This window comes from Cucumis melo, chromosome 4 (assembly GCF_025177605.1).
Source record: "Cucumis melo cultivar AY chromosome 4, USDA_Cmelo_AY_1.0, whole genome shotgun sequence".
In the NCBI taxonomy this organism is placed as follows: domain Eukaryota; kingdom Viridiplantae; phylum Streptophyta; class Magnoliopsida; order Cucurbitales; family Cucurbitaceae; genus Cucumis; species Cucumis melo.
Window position 1 is genome coordinate 12,539,994 of NC_066860.1, and position 16,971 is coordinate 12,556,964.

The window sequence follows — 16,971 nt, forward strand, 5'->3', positions numbered from 1 at the left end:
ACCATACTTACTCGCCTCTCAGGATCCAAATACTTAAAGTTAAGCCATTATTTATATCTAATCAATTTGTATATATTGCAAGTAATCTATCCTAATTTAAGGTGAGCAATCTTTCGACGCTTTTGGCGCACACGTTAATATCTCTTCAACTTATTCGAAAGATGAATTAAGTGATGAGAATGTATTGCTACATTCTCTTTGCCGCTCGCTTAGTTAAATATGTGCTCACTTGTCAGGCGATCGCTATTAATGCGATTGTCTTTTCTCTAAAATAAACAATGCTTTGATGTCTACGTTTAGATATACAAAACTTACAAGATATACATTCAGATTCTCTAATATCAATAACACATTGCATTACTAAAAAACTAGTTAAATAGATTGAAAGTGGATATTAAAAGGGAAATAGGAGAGTGATAGAAGAAATGCATTAATTTTATAACTATAACTTTAAGACCTTTGGCTATGGAGTACATGTTATAAATTAATACAAGGAAAACATAAAATGGACTTAGAAGTGAATATTCCTCAAAATATGATTTCTCATACTCCTCGGCTCTAATTTTTGCCTCTTTGCTGAGGAAAAAATGGTAAGGGAAGAACTCTTTTTTTGTTTTAAGCTCTCACCTAGTACTAAAAAAGAAAGTATAGAAGATGAATGAACTTGCTCTCTAGTCCAATTTCGCACAACATGTTCTGAAGTAGAGTCTTCTATTTATAGGTAGAGAGTGATGTTGATCGGACATTCCACGCCTAATTAATTCTTCTGATTAAAGCTGAACTGGCACTATATAGATGTCCTTTCGTCCTTTTTTTCTAACATGTGCTTTTATGATTTTCGTTGTGTTGGTTAGACACGTCTCCTCGCCTAGCTTTCTATGGCTAAGCTCTACTTCTTTTTGTCTATTATCCTGGGATAAGACATACAAAATGCGATAAAATAGGGATAAAGTTCTTTTGTAATATATGATACATAAGTTAATCAAATCCTCTACTTTTTCCCATGTTTCCTTCTGTTCTTATGCGATAAAGCTTCATTATTTTACATAAAAGACCATAATGACTTGTATTTCTACAAGTTATCATGAACCAACACTGAGATTGCCCTAGGATTAGCCTTCTGTCCCAGATCTTGCCTGGGATTCCACTTGATTGCCCGAGATGCTATACCTATAACCCTTCCGTCCTTCATCTCGATTTGCCATAGTCCCGAGATCAACCTTCAGTTCTAACACAAGTCTCACACTTACTAAGTCTTTTGACTTACCCTTTCAAAATGTTTCCCTCTTTTTAGATGTAGATTATGTAGCTTGGGGTGCTATACTTACGACTACCAAACCACTTTTATTTTAGATGTCAAAAAAGTTGTTAAGTTCTAATAGGTTAGAGTTTAAAATGAACCGAGGGTAATCTTATGGTTTTCATTATTAAATGTTTCCTATAAGAATATTAAGGTTATAAAATCATTTTTTTTTAAATGGGCTACATCTCAGTTTCATTCTTTATGACTGTTAAAGACTTTAGCTTGCAAAATGTTTAAGGGTTCGGGGTTAAGGGAAAGCTGATATTGTTTGGAGGGGAATGATATCATTTGACTTCACGTCGTCTCTCAGGTCGAGAGTAGGTGATCTGGGAGGGTATGTGACAATTTTACCCCGAGATTTTCCAAAACTCCCTATGATTCTCCCTTTCTTCGAATCTTGACTGAATGAACACTTAGATTGCCCCGAGATTTCACTTCTGCATTCAATCTTGCTCGAGATCTCACATGTTTGCCCGAGATACTTACATCAAAAGCATCTTGTTCTACCTCTTGGTTGAGAAAGCTCCGAGATATCCCCCGAGATCCATCTTCTTAAGCTTTCCTGCCCTTGATCTCTGCCAGTCATGTCACATCCAGTCATAAAATCTGTCCAACCCGATTAAGTGAAGGTGTGACCGCCTAAGCTTTCTACATAATTCTCTCCACGAGATATCATGCATATTGTCTAGTAAGCGAAACATAACCGAAAGAATGGGATAAAAGAAAGCTAACCCAATGTGAAGACTAACAGAATACAATTCATCCATTGATAGTAAAAGTAGAATACATGGGTATAGGTACTTCGTTAATACAAAAGAGACTTTACTATTTTAACTATCCCCTATAACTCTTTAAACTATCTTGCCTAGCTTCTAAATTATTGCGAGAGAATAGTGGCCATTGCCAAAATAGATGATGCAGATTGAGGATGACACGTCAGGCGATTAAGATGGTAGGACGAAGGTCGGATATTCCTCGCTACCTGAGGGGTAGGGAGAATAAATCAAAGCAGTTGAAAAGTTAGATGAAAATGTCTACTGAATGGGGTACTTTTTGCCTAAATTCTTCAAACGATAAAGTAAAAGAAAATAATTATTCAAATCATGCGATTCCTAGCCAAAATTGATTTCTTCTCTTATTAGGAGATTAATAAATTCATTTTTTTGAAAATCATCCATGATACTCATTTTGCACATTTTATCTCGTAGAAGTCTTCTGCACGTTTAATTATTTCTTTGTACCCCTTTTTCCCCAACTTAAGCGTTCACCACACTCTTTTGCTAGGTTGCTGTTATACGGAGTGGTCTCAATGCGGCAATATTCTATAATAGATTTTATAATGCCTGGTATGTCCTCCAATTCCACATCACACAGCAAGCAAAGGACATCTCATATTAGGTCACACAGTCAGTATGCAACATCCTATTCCAGATCACACAATAAGAATAGGGCATTCTATCTCAGATCACACAACAGGAATAAAGTATTTCCATTGTGTACGATACAAAATCATCTTATCATATCATCATAATTCATAAGAGTTTTATTTTAAGAGTTAAGAATATACGAGAAATCATATGCATCACATGACTCAAGACTTTTTGATAGAAAATTCATAGTTTAAGATTCGAAATACAAGTGCATTTGAAACTCCAGAATCAAGCTAGAACTCCGGACTTTTGCAAACATTTTTCAATAAACCACTAACTGTCAAATTGTCTTCTTTAGCCCTTGACTTCGAAATCTTCTGGACACTTCTTACGATCTTCACTAGGTGTAATTGATGAGGAATTAGTGGTCTTCCTTCAATCTTCTTTAACTTTTCTTAAATGAATTAGTTCCTACAACTGACTAAAAATCGTCTATTTATAGCCCTATTTCTGGTGATCTTCCTTTGCCGGAATGATTACTTCTAGTCGATAGTGGAAATTCTTAAATATCAAAATGTCATGTGGTGCTAACACTTTCTTATCCTGACCTTAAATGGGTGGCAGAGTCAAATCAAACGTCGACTCCATGGGGATAATAAAATACATCACTTACCTTCGTGGGAAAAAACTTTCAATGCCTTCTTAGTTCAACACATAGCTTCTTTGTATTATATGGTCAGTTCGCAGAGTGTCAGTACTCCCGCCCCTTTTTTCGCATAGAAATTTCTCTTTCCATAGACTTTCATTGCCTGGTTGTCCTTGTTGGTATCTTTCCTACATGAGATTTCACAAAGCGATAAGGATCTCACAAGTCATCATCGAGATCAGCCTCGAGATTACATGATTTGACCCAAGAACTCTTAATATTTCTCGAGATTTCTTTACTCAACTCTATTATGTCTTCCCTTTTCAATCTTTCAATCTCTTCATTAACATTTTTCTTTCCTTTACTTAGTTCTTATAAGTTCTAAAGATCCTTAAAGTTTAGGGTTTTACAATATTCCTCACCCCCTTAAGAAATTTCGTCCTCGAAATTTCGAACAACCCTAACTCTAGCATTCTATTAACTTAAATTAAATAAAAAAGTTTAATTAAATAACATACTAGTAATGACGTCTGATATCTGTTCCACTTCTTGATAACCTAGAGCATACGCCTTTCCTTGCTATCATGGTCTACCTTGAAATTTTCATTCACTTGCTCCTTCTCCACTAGCTTTGGTTGCTCTTGGTTGGTTAATTGTCTATGTTTCAGCTTGAGAGTCCTTTTGTCCATCCATCTCTAACCAAGACAAATTTTTTCTTCAGCGTTCTGGTTGTTTGCAATGATAACACACATTTGCTTCAATCAAACATTCACCTATATGAAATTTTCCACAATTATGACATAAGGATCTCCTATCCATGCTAGCCACTGATTCTTGTCTTGATCAAGATACTGTATTGGACCTCATTAGTTGGCTAAAACTTCCTTGCTAACCAAATCTAAACAATCAAATTTAAGCAATCATGTAACAATGAAATATTAATAAATATTAGAAAAAAATAAATTAAGATATATTTAACATATAAATATAAAAAGTTAATAAATGTAGAAAACAAATTAAACAAATAAAGACATTAAAAAAAGAAAGAAAGAAAGAAAATAAATCATCAAAATTGGGAATTAAATTAAGGACCTATACCAAAAATAAATATAATTGCGTAGCCAAATGAAAATTTTACCATATATTAAAATAAAATTATTGTTTTTTGCCTAACTTTTAGAAATGAAGAAACAAAAATGTTATAGATTAGGAGTCTTTTAAAAAATATATAATAAAACGACAAAATATTCACACTGTATAGAACAATTTCGAAAACGAAAAAACCCACAGGTCCATAATAAAAAATACAAAAAATGTCTCATCAAGACAAATATAATATATTTGATACACGATGCTTTAAATTTGGAAAGTCAAATCTAAACATTTTTTTCAACATTCACTGTACACGATTGTTTCAATCGTATAGATTTTGTATACAATTATTTAGATTTGATTGTTTAGATTTAAGTAGTCAAATTTAAATGATTTTTTCAAAAATTTTTGTACACGATCTTTTAAATTTAGCTATTTTTATACACGATCGTTTAGATTTTGCCAAATATAAACGACGTTTTTTTCAAATACACGATCTTGAACAACCGAATGACAGTTTGAAAAAAAAATCTTTTATTTTTAATACACGAATCAAATAACAGTTCAATAAAAAGAAAAAAGAGAGAAGAAAGACGAAGAAAAGAAAAAAATCAAATCGCATAGGAGAAGGAGAAGGACAATAGAAGAAAATTACAAACATATAATATTTAAAAGATGACTAACTTTGTTACACATAACGTACATAACGTAAATATCTTAATGTTATATTTATAAAGATTTTCCGATCAGTCAAGTATATTTTATATTTTGGTTGCTTTTTTTAATAGAAAAATAAAAAACAAAACGTAGATACTAAATTGCCTTTTCATTTCCATTACAATGACCTAAAATTCTAACCCTTTCCTTAAATAGAAATATAAATAGTTTCTTGTTGTCGCTCTTCGTTTTCTTGGGAGAGCAATGCTGTAATAATGTAAAAACAAACTTATTCAAATGCAGAGAGAGGGAAAATCCAGTGTTTTTTGTGAATAAATCTTTAGTTTCTTAATAACAATACAGCGTTGCTTCGACCCAATCGATCGTTTCGATTCGATTACAGAATCGAATCCAAAGTGAACCCAAACCCATATGATTTGTTGCGATTAACCCTTTCTCTCCCACCTTTTTCTTTTTCTCTCTTTTGATTATTCACTCAAAAGTTTTCCCATTTTTCCCCTATCAAAAACGGACCCTCAAATTTTGGATTAGGGTTCGAATTCTTTGACCTTCAAATTCATTCCGAACGAAGAATAAGTAATGGATCGCACATGTTGTCATGTTTCTCTCGCTTTCATCCTCAAATGCTTCAATTTTCTTCAAGCTTTTGTTGGGGTTTCGATTATAGTCTATTCTGCATGGATGCTTGATCGCTGGAACCACCATGTTCCTGTTTCTCCGCCTCCTCCTGTACCGGCTTTGGCTCCTTCTCCGGCGGCTAGTTCGGTTTCGTTTTATTTAAATTCTGAATCAGTCACCGTTGCCGATCGCATCACAGCTATGGATATAGCTGCCGATTTCATTCCTGAGTTCAATATGGAAGAATTAAAGCTTGAACTGAACGCCTTTAAGCTTCCAGCCCCTTGGTGAGATTTGTTTGAATTTGTAGATTGGAAATTTCTGTGAGCTTCTCGACTCCTTGTATTTCTTGTGAGTTTTTAATTAGGGAGACTCCATGTAACGCATTTATGAATTGGGAAAGTTTCGTAATCTATGATCTCTTGGCTGCGGATTTAAGTCGTTAGGGTTGGGATTTTATACTCTAAATTAATTCAACTTGCCTTTTCTTTTCTTTTTTCTTTTCTTCATTCCCTAACAATCATTTGTACTGTTGAAATTTATTTCCACATGACTTCAGTGGCATCAATTTTACTCTTAATTCTTGTTGACGACATGATATGTTTATGATTGATCATGGATGGATGGGATTCTTCTTTGAGAAGTAACCTAAACATGAATCTTGCTGAAGTCTTCTTCCTGTTGATTCTCTTTCTGTATTAATTGGCACTTCAAGATTTACATCTCTCAATTTTATGTTGAGTTATTATTGCGATCATTGCTGCATACTGGTAATTATATCGTTAAGTGTTGAGTTCAATAGGCTAATAAGATTGTTAGTTTGATTTTTTTTCTTTTTGTTGGTGGTGGCAGGTTCATCTACTCATTCATGGGATTTGGCGTCTTGTTGTGTTGTATTACTTTAGTTGGCTGTATTGCAGCTGAAGCAATAAGTGGCTGCTGCCTCTGTTTCGTATCCTACCATTTTACCCTATTACAGCTTGTTTTTCAGTTTTAGATATTGCCATTTACGCATCTAAAATACTTCGATACTGAATTTGCATTTGCTCTTGAGTAAGACGACTGAATCATACACCTTGTAGAATTCATGAGAACTGATAGAAACTTGCTAAAGGGACGCATGTGATCGTGCGGAACTTACTGAAGAATTGTATTCCAGTGGTTTAATTCAGGACAAATGGAGGAGGAAAGAGGATGTACTCTCTTCGATTGTGCACTTCATCCTATTATCCCGTCTTTTTCAATAAGAGAACATTTACTCCTCCCAGCTCTTTTGTACTGTTTTCTTTTGAAGTGGGAAGTACTTTGTTTCTTGATAAGTAAACATTTCTATTTAGCACTCTTTCCCTTAACCTAACAATCCTAGTATAACATGCTTATAATGCTATTTATTATCGTTGAAGTGGCTCTGGTGGCATTTATTGCAATTGATCGCCGGTGGGAGAAGGTAAACGTCTGCACATGGAAGCAAATGTTTGTGTGCCAATTCCTCTGTCAATATATATTTACCTGAAAACGATGATGCAGGATCTTCCGTTGGACCCAACTGGTGAACTAGACGAACTTAGGCAATTCATTGAAGACAACATTGATCTATCCAAGTGGATTGGTATCGTTGTGATTTCAACCCAGGTAGAATTGATGGCAACTAATCATCTACCCGTTTGCTTCATTTTGTGGTTGAATATTAATAGACTAAATTTTAGATAACTCACTTGATCTTTGCTATTCTTTTCTAAACATACCTCTATTCTTTGAGAAGTTGTAATAACCTTTTATAAATGTTTCAAACTACCATTGGGGTAGAAATCTTATAGAATTTTAGATGGAAACTAGGATGCAAGATGGTGATTTGGAAATTTGGGATGGTGTGGAGGTTTTTTAGTTCCATTTGGTGTCACTAGAGCACCATTTTAGGTTTTTATTTTTTTTCCAACATTCTAACGGATTTCTACTCCAATAGTAGTTTTTTGAAACATTTATGGAAGATCAAGTGTAATATTACAACATTTTAAGGAATCTGAATCTGAATATGAATATTTTTAAATGATTTCTATTTGATTCATGCAAAGTTCTTATAGGCTTCCCCTCTGGCTGTGTGATCTCTTCTTATCTATTAGGATGGTTGTCTATGCAGTTTACTTGAAGTTTATAGTTCAATCTCTCGGCCACTATTTGATTATACTTGTTAACGCCATTTACTCGAGTCTTTAATGCAATCCCTCAGGCATTGTCTTTGCTGCTAGCAATTATTCTGAGATCCATGGTTTCAACCCGTAAAACTGAGTATGACACAGAGGAGGAGGTTGGTGTTCGAGATAGAACACGGGAGCCATTGCTTAATCCACCAGCAAATCAAGCTGCTGGTGCTCATTTTGACCTTTGGGGCGCCCGCATGAGAGAAAAGGTATTGTGCTCTGCCATGCACTCTTCTCTTTTAAGAAAAGGGGAGGGTAAATTCCAGATAATTTGTTTCTGAACGTTGTTTCAATTTCGTTGCAGTATGGATTTAACAACAGTGACAGATACAATTCATCAAACCAAAGTACGTAAATCAGGCAGGTGAAACAGAAAGCCTTCCTTGCGCAGATCAGAGGAACCACGACTTTACTACCAGATTCTCTCTTTGCTACATTGTTATTTAACCTTGGACTTCAATCGAAAGTCTCAAGGAGAACTGGTCATTGGTGTCTGTAAGTTACTGTTCCACTATGTCGTGTGCTTTGATTTTTGGTTGGTCAGATAGGATAGATTTCAATCAGCTTTGTGAAAGAATGGGAGGTTGTGGTGTGTATGATGAGGTGTGAATATCATCGAAGTTGAGGAATTTGATTGAGTTCTATTTTTCCATTCTGATTCTTGTGAGAAGTTTAGGTCTAATCCAATGGATTTGTTTGTGGAAACTTTCTTTTTTGGAATCATAACTACGACTGCTCTTTTAATATAAAATGTAAACACTCTTCTGAGGAACAAATACTATTGATGCTAAAGAGACATTTTGAAAGGCTGTCGCAGACTGCAGCTCAATAGTAAACTAATGGTCAAAATCTGCAATTGAAACACGATCCCTTCAATGATTTGGTTACATATATATATATATATATATATAATCTTTAGAATCTTGTATGAAAGTAAAAACTTGAAATCGTGTCGATTCTAGATCAGTAATCCACAATTGTCTCAATATCCACTCTATATTGTGTTTCTTTTTTGTTACATAGACGAAATGGTGGGTAGTATTACAATTTTTGACAATCAAGGTATTTGTTAAATATTTGGGTAAGTAGAAGGTTTAAAGGCAAAGTTGGAGGCATTTTTGGAATAAATGAATTGAAATTAAAATTTGACACAGTTGAATTGAGTTCGTACTATTTGTCTGTGTCAATTGATTGTGTCCAGTCTGTGTAAGGCGCAGAGTTAAGTTACATTAGTTACATTAGTTTAGAAAGGAGGTATGTGTTTGAAAGGTTAGTGTTGTGTTAAGTTAGATTAGTTTAGAAAGTATATGTTTGAAAGGTGTTGTTGAGTTGTGATTTAATAAAAACCCCTATTTCTTAAAATAAAATTAAAATAATAATAATAATAATAACAATAAGAAAAGAGAACCTATAAATAGTTCCATGATTTGATTCAACCTTATAAATAACGCTCGTAATTATAGCTTGATAACAATCTCCATAAACGGAGAATCATGGGACTAATAAACTCTAATTATAAGCTATAATAGACTAAATTACTCTCCCAACACAAGAAGATAAAAAGTTGAATTTTAACCTTTTCTGTGGTTAATTTAACCCAATTATTATATGTATTATCAAGTTCAATAATTTATTAATTTGCCAAAGTGAGTTTAGATGGAGTATTAGCATAACCTTTCATTCTTCATTCTAGAGGGATAGGGTTTAAGAAAAGCTTAATAGTTTGGGAAATCACATGTCTACCTGGGTTCAAGGGCGACTTCCAAAATGGATAGGGACACTCCTAGTAAATTCAGTGTGAAGAATGAATCCACTGTCAAACAATGGACCCCATGAAATAAAGTTGAATCCCTTTTTCTTAATGCCCTGGAATCCAAATATGAATCTCTCACAGCCTGTCACAGGACAATATGTTCTTTCTATTTTCCTTAATTCATAATTTAATCCCCTAAGAAATTTGCATGAATCAAATAAAAATTCAATAATCAAAATAAAGCTTTTGCTTCCTATATTATACACTATGGATTTTCACAACAATGAATGTTAGAGGTAGGTAGGGAGACTTAGCAGAACATCACAAAATAAATCAGTGGACCATCATTATTGAATATCAGGTACAAAGGTGAGAGAGGTAATGAATTAATTTATAGAATACAACAGAAAGAAAAGCAAATTCTAATCAAACTTTACCTGTCAATTCAACAACAGCCTCTTCCAAAAGCTCTTCCAATAATCTCCTTTCTACTTCTTTCCCCAAATTATCCATTTCCATCAGTAGATGCTCATCCCAGTTTCTTCCTCCTACCTCTTTTCTGACTACCCTTTCCACTACTAGGCTGTTGCTGTCCCCAATGTCTCCTGTAAGACATCTAGATTCACCACAAATCCAATCTTTCAGTTTGACCATAACATAGTCCAATAATGTTAGTGATGTGTCGTGGGCCAATATTTTGGTTTGCCTGTGATCGAGTTCCTGACTTGTTATATTGATCAAGGCAGCATTGACACAGTCGAACACTAGCTTCCTACTTGATCGTAGCTGTCTTCGCTCAGCCTCGAGCATTGGCTCTTTGCTGCTTAGATTGGCATATTTGTTTCTTAGAGATGGATCTAGTGGATTGGCAAGTGAATGCCACTTGGTAAACAATAAGCTACATTGTTGTATTTCATTACTTAGACCAGACATGGTAAGAAGGGCTTGAACAAGGCAATGCCAGTTTTGTTCTTCCTTCAGACAAGTGGAAACTGGTGGAGACTTGAGTGCACAAGGAGCAGATGAACCTGAATAAGAACCATCCCGAAATATACTCCGAGCAATTGATTCTATAGGTGGTGATTTGTCGATGAGGCTATTCTTCAATGGCATACAGAACTCTGTTCAGTTCAAAATTTGTATGAGATGCTGATAGATATAGATAAATCGTTACAATTTTTGTTCTAGCTTATGCATTGGCTAAGTGTGCATTATTATTATGCAAGGCCCCTAGTAATAGAAAAAGTAAAGTTTTTAGGAGAATATTAGTAATGGTTATTAGAAGGGGCATACTAGTAATTAGCTAATAAGGTCGATAGGATTTTCTGTTATAAATAGAGGGTTTGAGGTTGAGAGCAAAGGGAGGAAGAATTTTGTAGAAGGATTTCCTTGTAAGGAAATTTGGGAGATTCTAACCCTCTTGAAAGGCTAGGGTTACTTTGTTGCTTGTTCTTGAGGTATTCTAGAATATATCTCGTATATTTTCATTTTGATTGTTCTTTAACTGTTCTAAAGTTCATCCTTTGTTCTTGAGATAATTCTTGTTAGGTGGGATCTTAACATATTGTTGTTATTTAGAGGAGGGGTGAGGGAGATGATTACCCTGATTCCTTGGCTTCAAATAGCTGGACAATTCTAAATGTGTGTTGTCATCTTCAGAAAATGGTGGTTCCAGAACGGATATTGGACTTGGCTGCTCCTGATTTTCACCAACATTTCCAGCCACGAATGGCCTTCTCACTGACAACCCTGCCTGCAGATCATACAATACGACCCAATTCAATTACTAGATACAATCAAATGGTTTGATTTATATAGAAAAAAATGTTCATGCAACTACTGAAGCAGACACAAGTCAACTGCATTCGAGTTATTCGCCAGGCATTTAATGCAACTCCAACTCCCTATGTATGCAAAAGAAAAACATACAAAACTTAATAGAAAAAGTCAAACCAAATTTTGTCAAAATTTGGGCCAAAAATTGTTGAACTTGGTGGGTTAGTTTATAAACAAGTTACTAATGATATTGCATATTTCTTATAATTGTTGGGATTTTCACCACAATTTGAAAACGATCAAAAGGTGCAAGAACTTATTGAGATTTAATTTTTAAAATTCCAGTCTAACGTATAATTGCATATTTAATCAGCATAAGAAATATGATTATGCTATGCATCATGTATAGACGTTAACATATAACATCAGATAGATCAGCATGCAACTATTACAACCACAGAAGGAAAGATTTACCTCATGATGAACTGCACCTCCTCTTCCAACCACATTAGTTAAATGTAGGAAAGAAGTGCCGGCTGAGCACCCTTCACCATCATTAGAATGAAATGCAGCATTACTCAAACCTCTTGAATGATGAATGAAAGCTGAGGATGAGAGTGTCTCGGCACTACAAGATTGGGGTTCATCTTTAGTTTGAGATCCACTATATTTTTCTTTAACTGTTTTCTTATTCCTAGAGAAAAATAAACTTGAAACTTTCTCATTAAATGATGACTTGACACCCTTTGGCTTTCCTAGCCACTTCGGATCATCAGTTTTGACGATATCAAGATCTGAAGCTTCAAGATTAAGCACACCAAACAATGCAGAAGATCCTGAAACAGACTTCGACATTTCAAGTGTTGTGGGAGAATCATCCAGACGTTCTATATTTTCATCACTATTAAGACAGGGGTCTAAATCACTTTGTTCATGTTCATTAACTTCATTATCTGTTACTGTTGATTTCTTTGCATCTGACAGTGCAAGCATCTCACCCAATGTACTTGAGTTTCTCCTAACCTGCCTACGCTCTTGATAGTTCCCATGTGTCGTCATCATGGCCCATCTTTCCGACAGTCGCTTCTTGGCTTCTCTACACACAGATGACTCTGGAGAACATGATATTCGACTGAATGAGGATGACGAATATGGGCTACTATATCTGTTAACATATTCCCATGAATGTCGTGAAGAGGAAGATATGACTTCCAAATCACTCAGATTTTCTACTGCATAATCATTCTCGGATTTTTCAAATGAACTTTCATCACCAGTATAACCATTTGAAAACACGGAAGAAATCAAAGTTTCATCCCTTCGATGACCCAAAAGATTGTCACACATTTTCTGAGTAATATTCCTTGCAAATTTTCTTGATTCCTTCACATCATCATCTTCAAATCCTTCATTGAAGCTTCCATCCTGCACCACTCTAGGAAATGGACCAGGTGATGAGGCTATGGGCTTATTATCAAGATTCCTCCCAGGACTCGGCTTCAAAACCACTATTCTTGTTGGTTGAACACCTACAGCATATTCATTAGTTCTATTAGTAGCTGGAGTAGGAGAAAGTCTTGAATCACTTTTATCCAAAGTAGCCGACTGACCCCTCTGAGCTGGTAGCCTTGATTGTCTATAGGTTTTTTTCTCAAGATCAGTAAATTTTTCATTCCGAGAGACCTTTGAAGGTCTAAGAACAGTGATGCGCTTCGTCTCGGGAGATGGAGGGATGGACTGGAATTCATTCAGATGCTGAGTAAATAAAGAATTTGGCTCCTGCAGAAACTTGACAAACAAATCCTTGTTGGAACTTAAAACTTCTAGTGCCTCTTGAAATTCCTTGGATTGCCGCAGTTTCTCATCTGTGGCCAGGCGTTTTGCTTCTACAAACTTCTGGCGAACAAGAGCCATCTTTCTATCATTCACAACTTCACTTTCCATTCCCTTTGGCAGTTTTTCTTTAATATAGTTTGTTTGGGGAGATCGCTGCCATATTTCATAAACATCTTTATATTCTTTCTGCTCTGAACATTCATCGACTTGATATTTCATTCCCTCTTCTAAGAAGTCGCTATGTTCCCTACATCCTAATAGCACTCCATGGTTTTCAATTCTACTCTTCGGGCAGGTTCTTACATTGTTTCTTTGAACAGATGAACCAGAAAACTGATGAGGGAGAGTTTCAAGCCCCATTAGCTTTGCAACCACATTGGGTGGATTATGCGTACTCTCCATTTCAGACATCTCTTGATCTATAAGCATCTTCACAGGTGTTCCGCTTGCTCTCTTATTTGATGCTCTCTGCAATTCAGGCACTGTCTGACTCTGATCAATCCACACAAATGCAGAGTATCAAGATAATGAGTTGTGAATAACATAACTAAAGCAGAAATAAATTGATGCATGGTTCTGAATCTCCAGCTCCATATGATTAGATTTTGAAAAATTTTATTAGAACAAGTGGAGCACATGATTTACCAGATTATCTTCAGACTGATTTGTGGAGTGATTAAACATCCTTGCCACATCTGCCTGATTCCTCGAGAGAGTAGGACCTGCCAAATAGCCACATCTTTTTCATACCGTTCACGACCAAACAACAAAAAGAATGAGCACAACCCAAATATAAGCAGCAGAAGTAGTGTCCTTATGTGTGGGTCCCACAAAAAAAAACATTAAGTTCACTAAAGCAGTTTCGAACAAACAAATGAAAAATTAAGGAAATGGAATAAGGGATTACAAAGCGGCAATTGCCAATGTCCTACATGAAGAGGAAATCGTTTGGGATTAATTTAGTAATAGAGAGAATAAGATTAGTCTACATGTCCTACTTGAAAACTGAGCCCAATTAGTCAATCCTCTTAGGTAATAATATAGGTGGTAATCCAGAAAAAAGAGGTGGTAATGTGAGTACCCAGCCCCCCAAACAAGACAATATTTTATTTTTCTCCTCTCCTCAATCCACCATTTTCTCTTCTTTCACTTCCCCTCTACTGGGTAGCCGCTACAGCTACTTAAAGGCCACAACAAACGGTAAAATTAATAGCCCAATCATGTGAATCGCATTGCTGTAGTTTCAATTGATAACAGCCACAGGTCATGTCAAGTCACCTAACAACTAATTAAAAAAATACAAACGGGAAGAAAAGTCATCTTTTTCCATATTTATGTTACACCTGAATATCATGGAGTTCGACCCTACCAAAGACAACTGAAAACCATGGGGGAAAAAGAAGAAAAAACATATGAGACGAGATTTGAAATTAGGCATAGCGTAAGAGAACTCACTAAACTCTACCAATAATTAAACAATAATGAAAGCTTAACAAGATAAACTAAAGTAATTTGAACAAAATATGGTCTTTAGGGAGAATAGAGGTCACCTTCACGATGTGGTGCATCAGTAAGAAGCTTGTTCCTAGAGATACCCGTACTCAGATCAAAGAGGTTCACCATTCTTCCCAGACAGCCAGGGAAAGGCTTTTCATCATTACCAACTTTTCTTCTCTGAATCCCATTCATCTCAATACTTTTAACCCCTTGGTTGCAGTAATGCTGAAACTTTCAATGGAACAAGAAACAGAACATCTAAGACTAAGTGAAGGAGCTGCAATAATTACACAGACAAAGACATCTTATCATATAAAAATGGGACACAAGTTTAAGCATATCCCAACCTGAATAATTTAGCTGCAAAATATAGGATCTGTTTCTGAGGTTTAAAATCACCTTCAATGAGGCAAACAGCTATGGAATTTCATCGTGAATAGAGGGTTCAAAGAGCAAAAAATGCCCGAATAAAAAAAAATATCAGAGTCTCAGGGGACCTACATTGAATTTAGCTGGTAACGACAAGATAAACATTCTAAAAGAAAACCCAAAAAGATAATTAAAATTAAGAAATGAATCCCTAATCTTTAGAACAGGAGGAGCCCAATAGGTGACCAAAAGCTAATAAAGCAACTTTTTTACAGATTCAAAATGGGTCTAAGCAGAGACAAAGAGGAAAGGGGCAAAAGAAAGAAAGTGATAAAAAGGGAAGAATCTAGCTTCAAAGGTTAGCTCAAACAAAAGAAAAAAAATGGAAAGAAAAAGGTAAGAAAGAAAGAGAGTGAAGTCAGATTCAAGTAGCAGCAAAGAAAGACAAATGATAAATTGGAGAACGAGCTTTGAAAGAGCGAGATCAAGGATAAAGAAAAAGAAAAAATACAGTACACACAACTGCAAATGGAGCCAATTTTCACACAGCTTTTCTAAGTAAAAGAATCAAGATTCTGACATTGTGAACAAGAAGCTGCATTGTAAATTAGAGATAGAGAGAGTGTTGTAGAACAAACAACAAACTGGAGCAGGGGAAATGGCCGGACAAAAACATCCCGCCGCTAAACAACCATGGAATCACCGGAGCTCCGCCGTTAGAGCTAGAGAAAGAAAATGTTGATTAGGAGTGAGGTTGTAGAGAGAGAAATTTGGTGTGGGAAGATGGACTCTGTATACCCTCCACCGACCCTCCGTTCGTCGGATGTGAACTGATTTGTCAATTCTAATTCATTCGTAACGTTCGATTACGGATAAAAAAATAAATATAAATAAAGTAATAAACGAAAATGTATAAAGACGAAAAGACCCCTATCTGTCTTCCTATTGAAATTACCCTTTTCGGGTATTATCCAAGGAAGCCTATCCCCCAATGCTATTATTAACCACAGTCATTCAAAAGTCCGTTTCCTTTTTTTTTTTCCTTAATGATTTTTACGTTTTCGAAGGTTGATTTATTTATCAGTTAAATGGTAAGAATGCCCGCAGGTTATGTTTGTTCTAAAAAATATTTTTTTAAAAATATAACAAACCTGTAAAATACAAAAAAAGAAAATGTTTGGTCAGCAATGCTTGCCAAAATATATTTGGTATACAACCCTGTTTAGATTTGGATAGTCAAATCTAAACTATTTATTTTTCAATTTTATATTTTAATTTTGTTATGTAATCGTTTAATTTGATTACTCGTTTACATTTGATTATAGGATCATTTAGATTCGACTAAACGAATTTTTTCAAGATTTTTTTGGTACGCGATCGTTTAGATTTGTTTACACGATCGTTTATTTTATCAAGATTCTTTGGTACATGATTGTTTAGATTTGACTAAATGATTTTTCTTTGTTAAATTCTTTTGGTACAACGATCGTTTATTTTTTTTTACACGATCGTTTAGATTTGACTACTTCAATCTAGACGATCTTTTTCAATATTTTTTATACATGATCCTTTAGATTTGGTTACCCTAATCTAAATGATGTAAAAAAAGAAGAGGAAAAAAAAGAAAGAAGATAGAAAGAAATCGAAGCGAAAAAAAAAAAGAAAAAAGAAAAAAAAAGACAATAGAAAAAAATCAGATTTGGTTACTTAAAAAAAACAACCTAAAAAGAAGAGAGAAAAGATGAAAGACGATGGAAAGAAATCGGAGCGAAAAAAATGAAAGAAAGAAAGACGGAACGACAAACTTTGAATATTTAAAAAATGACTAACTTTAT

The 16,971-nt window shown here is 35.0% G+C and overlaps 2 protein-coding genes across 5 annotated transcripts; one reads left to right on the forward strand and one right to left on the reverse strand.

The window, feature by feature from the left end:
* The first annotated feature begins 5,270 nt into the window (after positions 1–5,270).
* LOC103489821 (tetraspanin-18) lies at positions 5,271–8,557 on the forward strand. The gene is made up of 6 exons (XM_008449127.3): positions 5,271–5,994; positions 6,560–6,659; positions 7,074–7,154; positions 7,235–7,339; positions 7,935–8,114; positions 8,210–8,557. Exons 1-6 carry the CDS (start codon positions 5,669–5,671, stop codon positions 8,258–8,260), a joined length of 843 nt encoding a protein of 280 aa, XP_008447349.2. The 5' UTR covers positions 5,271–5,668; the 3' UTR covers positions 8,261–8,557.
* Positions 8,558–9,979: 1,422 nt separating this feature from the next.
* On the reverse strand, positions 9,980–15,984 carry LOC103489819 (uncharacterized). Of its 4 annotated transcripts, none has more exons than XM_051083119.1 (6): positions 14,821–15,984; positions 13,916–13,992; positions 13,045–13,762; positions 11,909–12,963; positions 11,261–11,411; positions 9,980–10,779 (listed from the first exon to the last, which is right to left on the reverse strand). In XM_051083119.1, exons 1-6 carry the CDS (start codon positions 14,957–14,959, stop codon positions 10,085–10,087), a joined length of 2,835 nt encoding a protein of 944 aa, XP_050939076.1. In that variant the 5' UTR covers positions 14,960–15,984; the 3' UTR covers positions 9,980–10,084. The 4 variants fall into 4 exon arrangements, with proteins under 4 accessions (XP_050939076.1, XP_008447348.2, XP_008447347.2 ...); XM_008449126.3 differs by having other exon boundaries at positions 11,909–13,762; positions 14,821–14,992; positions 15,115–15,983; XM_008449125.3 differs by having other exon boundaries at positions 11,909–13,762; positions 14,821–14,998; positions 15,115–15,983.
* Positions 15,985–16,971: the final 987 nt, after the last annotated feature.

Excerpts from the sequence above, each read along its gene's own strand:
- LOC103489821 (XM_008449127.3), top strand. The coding sequence starts at position 5,669 with ATGGATCGCACATGTTGTCATGTTTCTCTCGCTTTCATCCTCAAATGC. Across the intron at positions 7,155-7,234 it reads TTGATCGCCGGTGGGAGAAG|GATCTTCCGTTGGACCCAAC; the intron begins GTAAACGTCTGC and ends ACGATGATGCAG. Across the intron at positions 7,340-7,934 it reads TCGTTGTGATTTCAACCCAG|GCATTGTCTTTGCTGCTAGC; the intron begins GTAGAATTGATG and ends GCAATCCCTCAG.
- LOC103489819 (XM_008449126.3), bottom strand. The coding sequence starts at position 14,959 with ATGAATGGGATTCAGAGAAGAAAAGTTGGTAATGATGAAAAGCCTTTC. Across the intron at positions 13,993-14,820 it reads TGATGCACCACATCGTGAAG|GTCCTACTCTCTCGAGGAAT; the intron begins GTGACCTCTATT and ends GCTATTTGGCAG. Across the intron at positions 11,412-11,908 it reads GAGGTGCAGTTCATCATGAG|GCAGGGTTGTCAGTGAGAAG; the intron begins GTAAATCTTTCC and ends TATGATCTGCAG.